Source organism: Theropithecus gelada, chromosome 5, assembly GCF_003255815.1.
Source record: "Theropithecus gelada isolate Dixy chromosome 5, Tgel_1.0, whole genome shotgun sequence".
Classification (NCBI taxonomy): Eukaryota; Metazoa; Chordata; class Mammalia; order Primates; family Cercopithecidae; genus Theropithecus; species Theropithecus gelada.
Window position 1 is genome coordinate 149,374,054 of NC_037672.1, and position 21,379 is coordinate 149,395,432.

At 36.0% G+C, this 21,379-nt stretch overlaps 1 protein-coding gene across 2 annotated transcripts in view; it reads right to left on the bottom strand.

Annotated features, from left to right (window-relative positions):
• FBXW7 (F-box and WD repeat domain containing 7) overlaps window positions 1–21,379 on the bottom strand; it is a 210,653-nt gene that overhangs the window by 77,621 nt on the left and 111,653 nt on the right. Inside the window, exons 3-4 of one of the 2 annotated variants that reach the window (XM_025385823.1) lie at window positions 14,829–14,878; window positions 13,665–14,234 (exon numbers count right to left, since the gene is read on the bottom strand). In XM_025385823.1, the coding sequence (XP_025241608.1) occupies window positions 13,665–14,165 (501 nt within the window). In that variant the 5' untranslated portion in view covers window positions 14,166–14,234; window positions 14,829–14,878. The remainder of the gene's footprint in view (window positions 1–13,664; window positions 14,235–14,828; window positions 14,879–21,379) is intronic. The other variant, XM_025385821.1, reaches the window with a different exon arrangement.

Sequence of the window (21,379 nt, forward strand, 5' to 3'; positions counted from 1 at the left end):
CACATATTATCTGACAGTGCACATAATTACTCTTGAGTGTATACTCCAAATTCTGAGCAAGACATACTATACTAAAACACAAAGTAGGAAAGACAAGCACATACTAAGTATATTTAAATACATGGAAAGCAGCTCTATCTATAAGGTACCATATGGCCCTCTAGTGTTCAGTGAAGAAATAGATAAATTCTTAAGGAACTGTGTGCTTTTGATATGTTTCATAGTAAAAAAATATATATAAAATTTTCTACGTATGCTAAACATACTAATATATGACTTCTACAAAAACCTAAATATTTTATATCTTCTGTGATTTTACATCTTTGTGCTTTCTTTTGAATTACTATCCATATTTAGAATATCCAGTGAAAGAATTCTGAAACGTTCTTAAAGTTTTTCCCATAAATAATTGTAATGCTAAATGAAAAAAAATAGCATTTCCAAATTAAGAACTAGACAATACTGAATGTAAGGCAAATTTCAAAGAAAAAAACAAAAGAATGGGGTCGTGTCTAAAAACTAAGTATTTAAACACACCTAATCTCAATGCCCTAACCATATTTTCTTTTCTCTGTATTCTACTTGTGATCCATCCAACTTGATTCTTTTTATCATATTAATTTATAGAAAATAGAGATTAATTAAATACACAAAATTACGTCTCTCAGAAGAGAGGCCAAAGATAGGACTGAGATTTTAGGACAAGAGTCAAAGTAAAAGTAGACCCACAAGCAGAAAAGAATCTCATTAATAAGATTCATAAAATTGTAACCACTGGCCAAATGTCTGTAAAATCGATAATACTGTTTAAAGTTGGTGAAATAATAATTTCAAAAGGAACTTACATTTGTTACATGTTTAAAAAATATATTTATATATACTTACATTTACTGTTTATATATTGGGGTTTTGTCAGGGGGAGAGGTGGGAACTGAAATACAAGCAAGATATAAAATTTATCCCCAGCTTTTTTACTCACCTGCTAATGTTAAGTAATTAACATTTCCAAGCTAAACCTTTAGAAGCTACAGGAGGACTCTGTGAAAATCCTATACTTGGCATCAACACAAATCCTTCAAATGTCAAGGAAAGGTAAACTGCCTATGGCAAACAACCTTCAGAGTACCACAGAGTCATCTACTAAACTATTAAGAAATAGGAGAGAAGGACTCTTAGCAAACTAGGAATAGAAGGGAGGAACTTTCTCAATCTGATAAAGACTATCTACAAAAAGCCTACAGCTAACATCACACTTAACGATGGAAACTCAAAGCTGTCCTACTAAGATCAGACACAAGGCAAGAATGTCCTCTTTAACCACTGCTTTTCAACATCGTAGGGGAAGTCCTAGTTAAAGCATAAAGACAAGAAAAAGAAGTAAAAGATAAAGAGATTAAGAAAGAGGAAATAACACTGTCTTTTTTGGCCAATGACAAGACACTCTACATAGAAAATCCTTTAAAAAATGGACCAAACAAAAGCAACTATAGCAAGGTTGCAAGATATAAGATTAATATATAATAAGTCAATTATTTTCCTATACACCAGCAATGAAAAAGTGAAATCTGAAATGACAAACATAGTATCATTTACGTTAGCTACCCCCTGAAATAAAATACGTAGGGATGATCTAATAAAATATGTATAAGATCTATGCAAGGAAAATTATAAAACTCTGATAAGAAAACATCAAAGAAGAATGAAATAAATGGAGATATATTCCATATTCTTTTTTTTTTTTTTTTTTTTTTTGAGACGGAGTCTCGCTGTGCTCCCAGGCTGGAGTGCAGTGGCGTGATCTCGGCTCACTGCAAGCTCCGCCTCCCGGGTTCACGCCATTCTCCCGCCTCAGCCTCCCAAGTAGCTGAGACTACAGGCGCCCGCCACCACGCCCGGCTAGTTTTTTGTATTTTTAGTAGAGACGGGGTTTCACCATGTTAGCCAGGATAGTCTCGATCTCCTGACCTCGTGATCCACCCGCCTCGGCCTCCCAAAGTGCTGGGATTACAGGCTTGAGCCACCGCGCCCGGCTGATATATTCCATATTCTTGTACAGGAAGACTCAATATTGTCAAGATGTCAGTCCTTGCCAATCTGGTCTACAGTTTCAAAGCAATACCAATCAAAATCCCAGCAAGTAACAGATATCGACAAACTGATTCTAAAACATATGGAGAGGCAAAAGACCCAGAACAGCCAAAACGATACTGAAGGAGAGGAACGAAGCTGGGACATAGACACTATCCAATTTCAAGGCTTACTATAAAGCTACAGTAACCAAGACAGTGTGGTATTGGTGAAAGAATTAAAAGTAGATGAATGGAACAGGATAGAGAGACCAGAATATGGTACAGTGATCTTTGACAATGGAACAAAGGCAGTACAAGGGAGAAAAATTAGTCTTTTCCACAAATGGTGCTGAACCACTGAACATCCACATGCAAATAAATGAATCGAAACAATGACCTTACACCCTTCACAAAATTAACTCAAAATGGATCACAGACATAAATGTAAGGTGCAAAACTATAAAATTCTTAGAAGATAACATTAGAGAAAACCTAAATGGCCTTGGGTATAGAAAAGACTTTTTGCTGGGGTAGAGTGGTATGATCTCAGCTCACTGCATCCTTGATGTCCCAGGATCAAGCAATCCTCCAACCTCAGACTCTTGGGTTGCTAAGATCACAGAAATGCGCCAACCACCATGCCTGGCTAATTTTGTGTATTTTTTTTTTTTTTTTTAAGGAGGAGGTCTCACTATGTTGCCCAGGCTGGTCTCAAACTCCTGGGCTCAAGCGATCCTCCCACCTCAGCCTGCCAAAGTGCTGGGATTATAGGTGTGAGCCACGGCACCCAGCTGGAAATGACATTTTAAATACAACAACACAATACTAACAGCATGATACATGAAAGAAATAATTCGTAAGCTGGACTATACTAAATTAGAAATGTCTGCTATCTGAAAGACACTGTCAGGAAAATAAGAACATAAGACACAGACTTGAAGAAAATATTTGCAAAATGCACATGGGATAAACGATTGTTATCCAAAATATACAACAATAAGAGAACAACCCAACTAAAACATGGACAAAAGATCTGGACACACACCTCACCAAAGAAGATTTACAGATGGGAAGTAAGCACAGGAAAAGATGGTCAGTATCATATATCACTAGGGAATTGCAAATTGTAACAAAGAGATACCATACACACCTATTAGAATGGTCGAAATCCAGAACACTGACAACACCATATGCCACTGAAGATATGGAGCCATAGGAACTCTCATTCACTGCTGGTGGGAATGCAAAATGATATAGCCACTTTGGAAGCCATTTGGCAGTTTCTTACAAAATTAAACATACTGTTAACACACAATCCAGGAATCACACTCCCTGGCATTTATGCAAAGGAGTTAAAAACTTAGTCCATGCAAAATCCTGCACACAGATTTTCACAAGCAGCTATATTCATAATTGCCAATATGTGGAAGCAACCAGGATGTCTTTCACTAGGGAAGTGGATAAACTGTGGTATATCCAAACAATGGAATATTATTCAGTGTTAGAAGAAAATGAGCTATCAAGCTATAAATACACATGGAGGAAAAGTCAATACATATTACATCAGTAAAAGAAGCCAATCTGAAAGGCTACATACTGTATAACTGCAACTATATGACATTCCGATAAAGTTAAACTATGGAGACGGTGGAAGGATCAGTGGTGATGAGAGACTGGGGAAGAAAGGGATGAATAGGCAGAACACAGGATTTTTAAGGGAGTGAAACCATTCACTATGGTACTACATTGGTAGATGCGTGTCAGTACACATTTGTCCACACCCACAGAGTGCACAACACCAAGAGTGAGACCTTGGTGGAAACTATGGATTCCGGATAATGATATGACAATGTAGATTCACCGACTGTAACAAATGTACTATTCTGGTAAAGGGGAAGCTGTACATGTGTGCACCAGGGGGCATATGGGAACTCTCTGGGCCTCTCATTCAACTTTGTTGTGAATCTAAAACTGCTCTAAAAATTAAAGCTTGTTAATTTAAAAAGACAGACTGGCTAATGCAGGAAGTCTCCAAAAAACATTTTGCAAACCTCAAGGATCAATAATCCAAACACAAGGTTTCCTTGTAAAAGACGAGTGTATTTCTTCTTTCCAGATTGGAGGGATAAAAGAAAAAAGATACACATGAAATTCTAGGTGAAGGAATGTAGAAATAATTCATGTAAATGGGTCAAGATCTCAGTGAGGCAGAGGGGAGTGGGGAAAATTCCCTTTAAGAGGCTGAACAAGTCAACTGTTTAAACAGGTTATCAAATAATAATAAGGCTATTATTATCATAATAACCAAAAGAATCAGGAATATAAAAGAAGTATATGCACCGACTCCAGCTACACAAAATATATATCCATGTGGTCAATGACTGACAAGTATTATGTAAAAATTTATACACTAATTCTTTATTGACTAATAATTAGGTTATCAGGGTATCTGATAATATAATAAATATTACTAGGCAATAAAATAAGAAATCAAAGGGCTTAAATGAGAGACGGAGAAAAACAAACTTAATACAATGAGTCACAATAAATATACCACAAAGAGATTTAGTTGAGGCAACATTTGGGGACATGAAAATAAATGTTAGGGCGGTAGCTTTATAGGTTATTTCACAGCCCACTCATCCCAAAATTACTAATATTGTTTAACTGAATTTCCAAATGTTAACATAAGTACATTTGTTATATGTCCATAACCTAGACCCAGAATAAGATCTGAGTTCCAATCCCAACTCCACTATTTACCAGCTGATTGATACATGATTAATTACTTAACCTCTCTTCACATATTTCTCATGTCCACTATGGGGTTAAAGATTAGAAATGACCTATTAGGACTGTTAAGATTAATGAGAAAAAATATAAGTATATATACACATTCTGAGAACACACTGAAGGCATTCAGTCTGGAGAAGATCACAGATTAATACGGCAGCAGTCTTCTCCTGTGAAAAGAGCTGTCACTGCTCTAGGCAGAAGAACAAGGACCAGAGCAAAGTCAGAGATGTCAACATTAAATAAAGAACCCTAACATAAATAACTGTCTAAAACTATGAAGATACTTGACATTGCAGTATTCCTTTGTAATGGCCTCATTTGTAAGTTCAAGTCTGTTGGTAAAGCCACTGGACACAGGTTTGGCCTTGGTGATCTCAAAGGTCCACTCCAGTTTGGAGTCCATCTTAGGAGACTTAAAATTAAGACTAAAAACTCTTAACATGTTAAATATATTAGTTTGATGAAATGGGGGGTTGGGAATATGGGAAGGGAGGGAAGGGAAAGCACTAATGATTTCCTCATAAAGCAATGGCCACTTTGGAATTATGTTTTAAGGCCAGGCACGGTGGCTCATGCCTGTAATCCCAGCACTTTGAGAGGCCAAGGCAGGTGGATCACTTGAGGTCAGGAGTTCGAGGCCAGCCTGGCCAACGTGGTGAAACCCTGTCTCTACTAAAAATACAAAAATTAGCTGGGCGTGGTGGCAGACACTGGTAATCTCAGCTACTCAGGAGGCTGAGGCAGGATAATCGCTTGAACCCAGGAGGTGGAGGTTGCAGTGAGCTGAGATTGCACTACTGCACTCCAGCCTGGGCAACAGAGCCAGACTCCATCTAAAAAAAAAAATAATAATTGTGTTTTAAAACAGTAGTCACCAACCTTTCTGGCACCAGGGACAGGTTTCACGAAAGACAATTTTTCCGTGGACGGGGGAGGTGGGGGGACAGTTTGGGATGAAACTGTTCCACCTCAGATCATCAGGCATTAGATTCTCAGAAGGAGCATACAACCTAGATCTCTCGCAAGCGCAGTTCACAATAGGGTTTGTGCTCCTATTAGAATCTAATGCCACAGCTGATCTGACAGGAGGTGGAGCACAGTCAGTAATGCTCACTCACCCACCACTCGCCTCCTGCTGTGAGGCCCAGTTCCTAACAGGCCACAGACTGGTACTGGTCCATGGCCTGGGGGTTGGGGACACCCATTTTCAAAGACAGACTCTGAAATTGCTCAGAGAAAGGTTTTTATATGAAAAATATTCACGTTTAGAGAGAGCCAAAAGGGCTATCAAGGCCAAAGAACTCTTTAAAGAAAACACATATTAAATAAGTATCTTCAAAACAAGAAAAGATACGACTATGCTATTACTCTTCTAGTAATGTGTTAAGCTGATCTTAGAAAATTGCCAGGGTAACACCTGAGCCCTAAAGATGTGAAGAATCAGTTACACTAGGACTTGAAGAGTTCCGTGCCCTTTCCTCTATGAAATGGGGGGTTGGGAATAGGGGAAGGTTTCCACTATATTCAGCTGCATTCTCATGCAGAGATCATTATATAATGCCATTTCTTGTGAGGAACATCCTTTTATCCAATCCTCCATTAGGAGCATTACACACCATGTAAGTCATCAAAAAAGATTACATAGAATAATTGGTTTCCAGCAGAGAGTTATTTTTCCAATAAAGAGTCATATATGCTTGTTATAACAAAATGGAGAAATTCTAAAATGTATTTAAGAAAAAAATAACATTTTATTCAACCACATTCAGAGATAATTCCTAACATTTGGTACAATTTCTTCTGATCTTTTTCTTTGCATATGTATATATGTAGATGCATACACACACATATATAAAAATCTATGTTTGCTTCATAATTAAGATCACACTGTATAGAGTTTTGAATCCTATATTTTAAATAAAATATTTTTAAGCATTTCCCATTATTAAATATTCTTTCAAATGTGATATTTAATGGCTGTATGAATTGCCTTCAATCGATTTCTGCATGTTACAAAATGATTCCTAAGGTGGATTTTCAAAAAAATCCTAAGGGATTTTTAACTTCTCCTCAGGGGAGTCTCAATGTAACCATCTGTACGTATACTGAATACCTGAGTCTTAAACTCAATTTTAATGATGTGCCCATTTACAATTTCTGGTCTAGCTTAGGTACATCTTAAGAGGTGAAATGAGGCTGGGGCATGGTGGCTCACACCTATAATCCTAACACTTTGGGAGGCCCGGGCAGGAAGATCACTAGAGCTCAGGAGTGTGAGACCAACGTGGGCAGCATAGTAAGACCTTGTCTCTACAGATAATTCAAAAATTAGCCAAGCGTGGTGGTGCCACGGGTGGTCCCAGTTACTCTGGAGGCTGAGGTGGGAGAATTGCTTAAGCCTGGGAGGTGGAGGCTGCAGTGAGCCGTGATTATGCCACTGCACTCCATCCAGCCTGGGCAACAAAGCAAGACCTTGTCTTAGAAGAAAAAAAAGAAAAAGAGGTGAAATGACAACTGTTCACATTACAGTTTGCCAGTCTTCAACTCTCAATCTGAATTAGGACTGAAGACAAATTTATCAAATTTCTACTGCTCAAAAACGTGAAGAATTTTATGTTAACTTAAGACAAAGCTTACCAAAAATGTCACCAGGTAATACCAAATGAACTGCACCATGAAGAGAAGCAACAACAGGTTCAAAGGAATTAGATTTTCTAAATCTAGGAAGGTATAAAGATAGGGGATTTGGACTTGGATTTGAAGGATCTGGCTGGCGGGAAGGAGTATCATTCAAAACAAGTAGAGAGGAAAGGAGATGAAACCAGGTAGAAACTATGGTAAGATATTGGAAGACTTCAAATGTTCTCATTTAGGTTTGGCTTCATCGGTGGGAAACAGGGCACCAGATATCTGTATTGAGGCTATTATCTATACAGAGCTAAAAATTCATTTAAAAAACTCATCCAATTATTCATACTGCCAACTCTCCGTCAAGGGCATGGCATCATAGCCTGATGCAAACAGAAGCACAAGCAAAAATGCTCTTTACATTTTTAAACACTAACCCTCCAATTTTTATCTTACAAGTGCCTGGTGGGTAAGACAAAGAGAGACTAAGTGATCAAGTCTCTTAAATTCTTCAGCAGGCCCAGACTCAGATCATAAGAAGTCAAGTCACTTTCCATCCACTGACCAGAAGACAGGACGATTGAGAGAGAAAAGAAAATCTGGGCAGGAAAATAAAAACTTGGTTTGGGGAAAGAAACTACTAGTAGTTTTAGTTTTCAGTGGACCACTCAGATGATGATGCCCAACAGACAGCTAGAAATGCAAAACTATGGCTAGGGTGAATGAATGGAGCTTGAGAAATCATTTTGGAGTTATCTACCAAAGTGAAAACAAAATTCATCATGATATATTCCTATATCCTTTTTCTTCATACTGTCTTCCCTACCACCAACAAAAAACAACATTAAAAATGGATCAGATCATTATAATAATACACATGGGAAACAATTTTCTTTGGAAGTATTTTGAAGATAACTATTTGTGGTATTTGTGTATATTTCAGTGAGGTTTATCATCTGTATAAAGAACAAATCATTGGAGCGCTATAAAACAATTTTAAAATGGCCCATTTGGTGTGAAGATTATTCTTTAGTCTACAATGAAACCCCATAATTAAAATACTTTTTGAGCTGGGCACGGTGGTCCACGCCTGCCGTCCCAACTACACAGGAGGATCTCTTGTACCCAGGGGTTCAAGGTCAGCCTGGGCAACACAGCAAGGCCGTATCTCTTAAATAATTAATAATAGTAACTGTCATGACCTGCAGTGAATGAGATACAGTTTATCACCAACATTTAGAGTTATTATGGTTTAACACAATATTAACAAATATATTTAAAACTATATTAACAAGCATTAATTAGAAATTAACCATGAGCTAAAATTCATTGTGGCATCCATATGGAAGATTCATTAAAGCATTTAAATATACAGAAGCTTTAGCTAAAGATTAGAAGGAAGTCTACAGAAATTGACTTAAATTCTAATGAAAGGAAAGGGTACATATTTTATCAGCTAGGGAGATCTGTGGGTAGCATCGGCTTCAAAATTTATGTCTATTTTTATTGAAGATGGGCCTAGCTTATTATAGTATTCTTCTAATCCTCCTGTGTACCTTTTTAAAAGAATTTATTTCTCTTCTTCTTTTTACACTAGAGGGTGATATGATGACTGAATGCTGAAGGTCGTAAAACATACATATAGAGACTGACAACTGCTGTGGGGAATGAAGTGTATTTTGTGGGATTTGGGGTAAGGCACAGGAGACAAATAAAATGATGTCATAAGGCCTGTATCTGTAAAATATCTTGAGTGTCCCAGACACTATGCTACCTGATTTACATAAATTATTTCACTTAATCCTTACAAAAACCTTAAGAGGTAGGCATTCTAGTCTTTATTTTACAGATAAAGTAATAGGTTCACTGAGATTACATACTTACAGTTACATAGTAAGTGGCATAATCAGAATTCAAACTCAGATCTGAAAAGTTCTTATCACTCTAATATGTTAAGGGAAAACCCATCTCACCCATTGTCCCCATTTCTCCCATTTCCATCATCCTCCCCACATGTTTAAAATTGGGCTAAACTATGCTGAGTCAATGTTTCATTTTTCCTCCCTCACAAAGGTAGGGGACATGGCTATTCACTGGGCCATGTTTACTAGTGGATGTTACTCAAGATGACTGCCTTAAATAGCATTTTTTGCTCTCTGGACATGTCTACACCAAACAGAATTTGAACTTACGTTATTTGTCTTGTAGGTAGACTAGGCCAGGGACTTTCTGAAGAAGCTATCATTCTCTAGAACTCTACAATAGAGTGTAACTTAGAGCCCTGTTATATTTCCAATGTTAGACACATTGTCCTACAAAGTTTCTCAGCAGCTCTGGTCCTAGGAGGTGGTTGGAGAATGGTGGACCAGATACCCTGATTGGTTAATGATCCTATTACCTGATTCCTCTATTGTTCAGAACTTATAGACAAGAAAGAAAGGGTCTTATGCCTCTAAACTCCAATACACTAGATGCTTCTCCACAACTCCCCCCCTCTCTACTTATTTATTCTGAAACTGGACTCTCTATGGCCCAGATCACTGCAGCCTCAACCTCCTGGGCCCAAATGATCCTCCCACCTCAGCCCTCAAAGTAGCTGGAACCACAGGTGCATGCCATCACACTCAGCTAATTTTTGTTATTTGTAGAGACAGGGTTTTGCCATGTTTGCCCACGCTGGTCTTGAACCCCTAGGCTCAAGCAATCTGCCCACCTCAGCCTCCCAAAGTGCTGGGATCACAGTGTGAGCTACCATACCCGGCTATCCTTTATACATATGTATTTTTTGATAAACATTTATTTCTTATTTGAGGCAAATGGATAAACACGGTTTAATTACTAAGAGGAATCTAACAATCAGGATGGGAAAAAAATAGACTAATTTCAGGTAAGGAAGTTATGTGAGACGAGAACAGGTGGAAGAATCCAACAATCAGGATGGGAAAAAAAATAGACTCATTTGAGGTAAGGATGTTATATGAGAAGAGAACAGGTGGAAGCCACTATGACAGATATGGAAGCATCAGAAATTAGTGCTCAAACACACTTCTCTTCATCAAAAGATCAGGATACCAGATCTGGCCTAATAATTGTCTCATTTGTTTTTCATGTTAGTAGAAAATTAGTTGATATCTGCATAAAATATGTCAAAGATTCTCCAATATGAGCTGGGCGTCTCTTCAGAAAACAATTTTAAAAAAATATATATGATAAGGATGTTGACAAAGGAAGTAAAAACTGAAGAGACAGACATTTATATCTGGAGAACCAAGTTGACTCTAGAATTTACAGGCTAGTCAAATTTAGAGGAACAGCCAGCACACAATCTCTGCTTTAAAAGCATGTTTTATGGATTCGAGAGAGTATGACCTGTATCAAATTTTTTAATAGCGTCATTTCTTCCTGATTACTTTAGCCTTGGGCTGTAAAATCTTCAATAGTGTTTTGTTAAGTGCCACAAAGAAAAGTAGTTAACTGAGCTCTCTGTCCTTTCTATAGGGTAGCTCTGATCACTTCAAATGGGACACAGTATTAGAAAATCATCACACGCCAGAGTCTCTATGACTATATTGGAAATCTTGTTTAGTGATGTTTGTCATATTCTACCATAGGGGGCAGCATAGTACATGGAAAGATTTTGCAATTAGGCAAATCAGGATTAAAATCTCTCATCACTTAGTGTGATCTGGGGTGGATCATTTGGCCTCTCTGTAACTTTTGTTTATGTATCTGTCATAGGATCTTTCAAACAGTGTGAGCTTAATAAATAGCAATTCTTGACTATCACTTCCCTTGACTTTTAACATTAAGACAGTATGGAATTTTTAACATATATTGCTTGCCATAAGGCTCCCAAAAGAACAAATCTTTAGTGACAAGGGGGGAAAAACTGTCCTCAGAGTTTTGACAGTTTTCAAAATGCTTTCAAAGAATAAAGCAATGCAAGGAAGAATTAAACATCTTTTTTTCTCATTAATATCATATTTGCTTATGCAGCATATTTAGGGATGATGGATAAAATTCAGTCTAGCTGTCCACAGGGTTTGTTTATGAGAACGCCAAAAAATAAAACTTGAAAGGTATCCTGAGTAAAATCTGTAGAAAGCTAATCCTATATTAACATTTAAAAATGGGATTTCATTTCTTATGCCTCTACTCTCAAAAGTCAAAGTGTAAGACTTGAACGAAACTATGGTCTAGGGTAACGTCTGTAGAAGTGTCTTAACTTTATAATGATCAAGAATTTAAAGCTCTTCCAAAATAAAGTACTTGAACTAGTGAGAGCTTCTATTTATTGTATTAAAACATCTACAGATGGAGAATATTGACATTTTCTTTTTAGGTAAAGCAGTACTAAGCGACTTTTCTAAATGCTGTTGAAAGTGCTCCGGGAATACTCTGGCAGAAGGGTTTTAGGAATGGACAAAAAGGAAAACATTTAGAAAAATTTCAGACTGAAATCGTACTTATAGAAGGGCATCACTGTCCTGGCAATCAAATAGCTTTGTATTCTTCATGCCATACTTATGAAGGCAAATCATCTCATGATCAACAATATATCAAAAAGTATACATACACACTTATATAATAAATGCATATACACATCTATATTGTACATGTGTATATATACAAATGCATACACACATCTATCCCTGCTATGGTTAGGGCCCAGTCCATTCTTGTTATCTTGCATGTACAAGAATAACTGTTATTCCTGATTCAGAATCACTAGGAAAAAAAACTAACAAATTCAGTATACTTCGTTTTTAAAGAGGTAATCATCACACACATAAAATTTCTGTTAATGATTTTATCTTGAAGGTAAAGAAAAGATGAAGTACCTGTCAAACTTGTGAACTGGAAGGTTTCCTACAGAATATAAGGATGACTTTTCCTTTTGGAAAAAGATAAAGTTTTGTCTAACTAGCTTTTTTTGCTTTTAATTTAAAGTGTAGCAGAAATCAGCAATAACTCTGCATTGTTCTGCAAGGCTTAGTTTTGATTGAACCTCTTTCTGAAATAAGATAATGCAATTGGAACTTAAGTATTAAACCCCTATTCCTCTAACTGAACCCTCAGGAAAAAAAGAGATGTATAAACTCCCTTTTGATATAGTAACCTTGAAGAAGGCGATCAAGACGGGGGGATAGAAGGGAGGAATGACACTATATAAGGTCTGAGTCTTAACAAAGCAGTGTATAGTTGTTAGCGGTAGAGCCATCTGGCTGAGATCCAAAGCTACTGCTTCAACATCTTGAGACAGGGATGATACAATGGATGAAAAATCACTACTTGATGTCACGTCCTTCTTAGATCATGCTAGCTAAATATAATCTGACTTGCAGACAGGCTAGGTAAATTAGGGCCAAACACATTTAGAAAGTCAAGGTTTTACAAGCAGATGTAAAACATGATTTAGCAATTCAACTATTACTAATCCAAGTGTGTAAGACACTTCATTCCAAGTCAAGTTAGGTTAAATGATATGATGTCAAATCAGTTAAATCAGTTTGTATATTGTTTATGGCCTAAAATCACTGTAAAATGTAAGAAATAAGCAAGTAGGAGTAAGAGGATGAACTACTACAGACATTATTTTAATGTCTATAAAACAAGTAAGCTATTATTCAAGTTAAAATGTTCCTTTCCAAAATATAGTTTAACTTGTAAGTCTATTCTACATGAATATCCACCATTTCTAATTCTCAAATGATAAATAACTAGAACTAATTTGAGGCAACTTTTGAGTAATTTATGCCTTAGAGTGACACTTGTAAATAGACAGCCCACTCCAGCAGCTGCATTTTGTAAATAAAAAGCTTCTTCATTACTTGATTTACACAAATCATATTTCACCCAAAACCTCTACACCCCACACAAGCTACTAATCCCTGCCCGGAACTCAAGGTTTAGACAAAAATTTGATGTTAATAACTTTTCATAGTAATAGGCTCAATTACTTTCCCTCCATTTGTACTCAGATTGTCCCATTATCAGTATTTCTACTTGTTAATACTTTCCAATACCTTCTGTAAAACAAAAAACTAGTTCATTTTATTATTACATATCTTAAGATTAATTTTTAGTAATACAAAGACTGAGAGGAAAGTTTCATTACTTAAAATAGGTATGTAAAGTTTCTCAAGTTAACAATATAATGAATATACTCACTTTTGTTGTTTTTGTATAGAATGGGGAGGAGAGCTGGTGAACGGGCAGGTCCACAATACTACTGGAGTTTGTGACACTGTTACTATGTGTATGTTCATCTTCTCTGCTACTATCATCAGACTGATCAAAATCATCACTCTCCTGGTCCATCTCCTCCTCCTCCTCATCCTCCTCATCTTGTTCACCAGCATGTTCTTCATCTTCCTCTTGTTCTTCTTGGTTTCCTGAGGAGTCCTCATCTACTGAAATAAATCTATTATTGTTTTCTTCCAATTGTCCTTGCTGGGAATCATTTTGGCCTCCAGGTCTAGGTTCTACTCCAACAACTTCACCATTTCTTGCAGTGTGCTCCTCCTCTTGTTGTCTAAGTTGCTGTTGCTGTTCCTCCTCTACCACACGATTCATCTGTTCTTCATCTACCTGGCTTGAGGAAGGGTTACCTCTCAGAGAGCCTCCAGTTCGTCGTCTTTTGCTGCCCACAGAGAGCAGTTCCTGATTCATTTCCAAAAGCCAGCTTGCTACTTCTTGGACCTTGGCTAGACTATCAGAAGATGCAAAGGTTTTCACATTCTGCAGGGGAAAATAGTGGAAAAAACAAGATTTGTACAATCTATATTATGTTCTACTTTCATGTTATATGTCTACATTCTAAATATCATTAATGATTGCAAAAAAGTATTGATGCCAAGGCATTAAAATGCTTTTTAGTAAACAATATAGAACATTTCAATTTTAAAAGTTATAAGACTTTATAAAGACATGCACAAAAACCATAGTAAACAACATTAATCGCTTTTAATAATTTTTAGCATAAAGATTTATAGTTTAATTCCTTTGACCAATAAAACATAAGCATATAAAACAATTTCAACTTTACATCAGTAGTTCATAGACTATATCCTATATAAAACTTCCACAAAATTTTAAGAAGTGTATCAAAAAAAAATTTCAGTGTTCAGTTAAATTTGGGAAATGCTGAGGTAAATCAGATTAAAAGGCTTTTTATCCTGGGTATTTCCCAAACTTCTCTGATCACAGAATCTTGCCTTCAGACACAGTTTTCAAGCAGGTAACAATTATAATCATTATTATTTTAATTCTTTTACAAATGACTGGACAGAAACAAAAAAATTTATTTAAAAAAAAAAGTTCATAAGTTCATACCCTCTGACCCAGTAACTCCACTTCTGGCAATCTATCCTAAGGAAGTAATCCTAAAACAGAAAAAAAAAAATTATACAGAGGATGCTCACTGCAGTTTATCTACAAAAGCAAAAAATAAAGATAAAAATAAATGTAAATAAAAGTAAAAATTCAAATGCTCAATATAAAGGAATCTATGAGATGGGATATATACAGTGTAATCCCTAAACATGACGTTCATAAAACATTTTTTAAAACACGGATGTTATATTATATTACGCTAAGGGGAAAATACTGGAAATAATAATGATTATAATATGATTTTTAAACTGTATGAAGACTAGAAGACAACATTTCAAAATAAACTGCATCTTAGGCAGTGGTATTACAGATGCTTTAAACATTTCTTTTTTTATCATATTTCTCAATTTTTATATATCAAGCATGTTTACCTTTATGTGTTTTTAACCTGGCTCTAGAATTTTATCTGATACAGCATCTTTTCATGATATTTATTCTTACACTTTATCCTTTGTTGGTATCTATATGGACATCTTTGAGGTCAGATAAAATAACGCCAACATATTGTGCACACACAAGAAATTAAGCACCCGTGATCTAAAACTTGAAACTGTTAACAAATGAAGTATTGTCAATTCTAGTCTTTTTCAGAGAAAACCTTTAGTATGATTTACAACAGTGTATCATAAAACACCAACATCAACAAACAGAAGTCCATATCCTAAAATTTGAGGAAGGTCTTTTATTTCTTCTTACCATAATACAAAATGTCAAGATATATCAAATATTTGATATATTCAAGTTCAGTCACAGTTACCGATAAAATCATGTTATATATTTATATATATTAATATATTATTATATAATATATTATACATTTAATATAATATAATATATATTAATATATAAGTTATATATTAATATATAAGTTATATATATTAATATATATAACATGATTTTATCGGTAACTAATGTGACTGAACTTGAGTTCAGTAAAATAAAATCTGATGGCTAATAAACAACATTAAGGTTCATGGATTTCTTGGCAACTGGATATGATGGGAATAGAAATGATTCAAGGTCAGGAAGAATACTAATAAAAGAAATAAAATTTTAAACTGAAAATGTTCCTCACTTTGCAGGCAAGGTAATCAGGCTTAAAATGATTTAGTAAATTTCTCAAGATTACTAGCTTTAAGTAAAGCAGGGACAAGAATTTAACACCCAAGTGAGTCTTCTTTCATACACCTTGAAGTAACCACATAAAATCCTGAAAGAATATTATTCTCTAACACTGATACTGCCTTCTTTTCCAAAACTAGAATCACTACAATACTCAAAGATTATTACTCTAAAACAAATTATTTGCTGAGCATTCAATATGCTTCTTGTATATGCCAATTTTCTGGAGGATAATGTTTAGAATAACGTATCTTTCAAGTTAACTGATGACATTTCCTCTTTTTGACCAGAACCCACAGTAAAATTATGTTTAACATCACAACTCTGCATGCATGCATTTAAACATATTAAAACAATGGTTTCGAGAAAGGGAATTATGAAACACTTCTGGTATCTAAAGTCCCTATAAATCACCACTGTTAATGAAATACAGTTGATTCGCATTCACAGTAATTGCGTTCTATAAAACTGCTGCAACCACTAAATTAACAAATACTGAGCCATTGCTCCTAGGGGAAATACAGTTCTCACAAGCCTCTGGTCACAACATTGTTGCCAACTGATCAACGCATAACCTTTTTTATGTGTCTTTCTGTCTAAATATATCTTTAATATAGATTGATTCATCAGCATTGAACTCATGGTCAACAGCATTATAACTAATGCCTGAATTAAGTTTATTTAATACACATTAGTTTATCTTTAAGGCAAATTACAGCCTTCCTGCACTCAGGAACATTAAACAGAACTTCAGGGCTATGTTTTGGGGCCATTTTAAACTGCACAATCACTAATGAAAAGCACCAAAATGAGGAAAATGCTGTACTTTTCCTCATGGACCATGAAAATGACACTTGTTTATGGTATGACAGCTGCAACAAGAAGGCAGAGCATCACCTTGTTGATCTCAACTAGAAATAGGTTTGTCAGGTGGCTCAAACTTTGTGACACTGCATAGTACATGTCCACAAATGACTATGAAAGTATCATTTGAAGCTGTGAAAGTAACTGTGTTGTTACAGTTCTGCTAACCTAACAAAGGATAAATGATCAGAGACATTAAAAGCTCCATTAAAGATATTAGTCAATGAATGTTTCAAATAAATTGAAAGTTCAGATAGCTCTGATAAAATAAAGTTGGACTTTGCATAAAATAATGGCTGGAGAAAAGAACATTACTGTTCCTTTTGTAAGTGTGGGGAACAACATTCTTCTGGCAGTGTCTTTCAAGGTAGTGGAAAGTCCAGAGAGGTCCTGACCTATGGGTACTTTAAAAAGATGCCTACAGTCAACTCCATTCTGGATGAAAAAGAGGTATAATAATTCTGCTGTTCAAACAAATTTAAAATAGGTTATTTAAAGAAAGTAGAGCTACTCCACTTTCCCCAAATCCTAGAAAATACAGGGTAACTTTTATTCACTATTCTTTGTTGATTTAGTGGCATTTCAGGCCTACCTTGGGTGGGGGGGTGTATTTTACACAACTTTCTCATGAACTTTTAAAATATTTGCTCAATAATCTTGTTTTCCAAAATGACCTTTGATAATTCAAAACCATTTGAAATACTTACTCTAGGATGCTTAAAGGAATAAAACTGGGCACAGATACAGTTGTTAAATAAGTGGAGCTCTGACAGCCTATCTTATATTGAACTACAGTCGCGAGCTTCAAAGGAAAATTCCAAGCCAAGTACTAACTTTGGAATCATAGTAGACACTGAGGAATACAGTTTATACCAATAAAACAAGAAGTAGTTTAAGCAAATTACTAAAGCCTCTGAATCACTGGGCAATATTAACATTTTCAGAATTTACATGGGCTGGTATAATCCATTAGACTTGAGCTACAAAGTGATTTAAGAAGCTTTAGGACAAAGATAACAAGAAAGTAAACCAATTGTACTGATCATCAGGAAGAGTAACTCAAAGCTTGGAATCACTTTCTGCAAGAAGTTTAGGATTTTCACTGAATTCTAAAAGAGCCAACACCCATCACTTCACATATGAACTTCCTATACTCCAAATTAATAATTTATTAATTACTATGATTAGGAGTAAGTACCTGAAATGCATAATGAAATAAGTTTTATCTTACTAATCCACTGCTCAACACCCACTAAGAGCTTCCCATTTCACTCAGAGTAAAAGCCAATGTCTTTTATGGTTGCCTGTTGGGTCCTTCTGTCATCTACATACATTCCCACCACTGTGAACTCTTATTTTACTTCTCTCTTTCTCACTTTCTGTCACCGTTCTTTCTTGAGGGGTAAAGTGTGCTGCAACCTCAGAGCCTTTGTGCTGGCTATTCCTCTTTTTATTATTTTTACTTCCTTCATGGAGGACTCTGTTCAAATGTCCCCTATTCAATACTTTCTCTAACCATCCAACTTAAAATAATACCCACCAGCATCACCTCTTCTTTTCCTTTGTCCTGGCTTTACTCATTTCCACAGCACTATACAAAAGCAGAAACAGTACCTGCTATATAGTAAATACCTACCTATCCATCTATCCATCCATCAATTTATTTCTGTACTATCTGCCTTCCCACACTTTTAAGTTCTATAAGGAAAAGGGACTTTTGTTTTTCATCACTATTATCTCCAGCACTCACAAAAATGCCTGACTCATAAGGCACTCAAAACATTTGTTCACTGAGTAAATAATTATCAAACCTTTTTATGCATGCTCTTCACCAAAAGAGAACTTCAAGCCAGGTCACAAACACAACATCAATTACTTTAAATACATTTTTTAAAGTTGTACTCCGTATTGAACAAGTCACTTGTAGTACTTCTGAAACTGGTAGGACATAAATCCTAATATCTTAACACATATTTGTGAATTATCTACTAAGTCATAAAAAGTCATTTTTCCCTCTGCATCAAATTTCTTGTTATTTTCAGCATAGCATGTAAAAAACAACTGTGTGACTAAAAAGATAAATACTTTGAAAACAATTATCATTTTTTAGTATTTCTGGTTCCATATTTTCTATACAGCAGCTGAGAAATCACATTTGTAACTTTAAAGATGAAAATGTTTCAGGGACTGCAAAATTTGATGAAAAGCTCCTTAGTAATGTACGTTAACAAAATCAACACAAAATGGGCAATACTGGCGAGTGTCATCACATATGCAGCAAGTAATTCATAAAGTTTTATGGATGTACACTAAATAATTTAAATCGACTTGGCTAGTCAATCATATATATCTTTACTGCAAAGGATGAAAAAGACTATTCCTCAGTCCACATGACAATACTTTTTGTTATTTGAATTATAATACATATTTTGTTTTGGCTAAATTTAATCCCTCATTCCCGTTCATGCCACCACCTGTGTGATATGGGCTTACTCCATAATAACTAAATTTTAAACTGGTTGTTAAATCTCAATGACTCTTTTGCCATTTTTATATCTTTATACTCTGTTGGTCACTAGCTCTCTTTTCAACTCTCTCCTGTCCCTTAATTTTCCTGGTACATTCCTCGGTGCATCCCTCAGGCAGCACTGTCACTGTGCTCCAGCGCTAGCTCCTCCCTTCTTTGTTGTTTCTTTGAAAGTCAGGGTTTCAACTACCACATAGAAGCTAATGATTCCCCATACTATTATCTCCAGTCAGACTCCTCTACTGAGCCTATTAATTTCAAGAAGGTGTCCCAAAGTCACACCAAATTCATTATTTTAACATCCAAACTTCTATTTCCCCACAACATGCACACATACGTGAGGCCCAAATTTGTTCTTAGATCCTCCTATTATTTTCTCTATTTCAGTGAATGGAACCATGTTCTAGCCAGTTGCAGACGTAAGAAGCCCAGATGGCTCTTCTTCCTTCTTTTCCTCAACAATTTAGTCAAAAAGCTATTAGATGGAGCCAAGCAAGCTAGGTGTATATGTGGGAGGCAGGTAGTCCAAAATTCAGGAGTTGAAGCAGAATGAAAAGAGCCTTTCTGTAGTGAGGGATGGCGGTGGGGAGGAACAGAGGCAGACCAACAAGGGTGCAAGGGGTGGCAAAGCTTGACTCTAAGAAGCATGAGGAATAATCCATATAGTTAAGAAGCCCCCGTAGGTCAAAGGCAGAACAGAGTGACAACATCCCCATGGGTGGGTAACACAGTAAAGAGTGTTCACATGAGGGAAGGATGTCAAAGGCTGAAGGAAAGAGGAGGGTGTAGTGGCCACAGTGGTACCCTACTCAGATGTTCCTTCAACCTAACCTGCTATGAGGAACAGAACTGCTTGACAGCCTCCTGCTATGGCACCTTGGAATCCATGGCAACCACCCCTGGCCTTGCTGCCTCTGGGCTTCTCCCAGCAAGCTACTGAGCAGGGTAGAAGTACTAGAATGGGGATTGCTCCAACAGAAAATGTGGGAGGGTAGTAGGATGGGGTGGGAGATTCCCTGCACATCAAATCTTGTCTTGACATCTGTGTCTCAGAGGACTCAAACTAACACAAAAAACATCTGTATAAAAGTACTGATATCAAAAGCTCTTGGGGCAAAATGTTTTAACATCTGAAAGATGTTATAAAATAGTTAACTTCATTAAACAAAGGTCATTTCACTCATTTAAAGAACTCTTACACACACACACACACACACACACACACACACACAATCCACTTAGCAGTGGAAAACTTCTCAATAGGGTATCTGAACTGAAACGGGCCCTTTAAAGAAAACAGCAGGCTAGATTCTGTTGAATACCTGAAACATTAATAGCTGTAGAAACTAGCCTACGTAGTACTTATGTTTCAGTCTCTGCAAGGTGTGAAAAAAATGGTTGGGTTTTTTTTTTATTTCAAAGGACAACATTCTTAGATTTAAAAGGAAAATGAGCTTTTGAAAAACATGTTACAAAAGAAAATCTTGAAATGTTTCTATTGCTGTTTGGGCTTGAGAGTGAGGAAGGATATCAGCAAGTCTCAAGTCTTATTGGAAATCACCTGGAGGAGTGCAGAACAAAACTGAACACATTTTCCTTCACTTAAACACAAGTGTAAAACTGGAAAAGGGATCCTGTTTCTGAATGTTCTGACTGTGAAAATTTGACTTGAGAAAAGAGGAAAAAGATCTGCAGTTTTACCGTACATTAAAGATGAGTTTTACTAATCTTTCCCAGACAAGATGTAGATTTCTATGAAGAAAAGATTATCATGCTACTCACAGAAAAAGACTGAACATTATGCTGCAGCAATTTCTCACACATATGAACAATCTTTTTTTATTCAACAAACAAGAATAAGCTAAGAAATAGTCTTATTTTAGTTGAAAATGAAATTAACACGATTTTTTAATCTCATGCTTGACCTGTAATTGATATGTGCAACAAGAAACAAGGACAAAAGACAAATACAATTTTT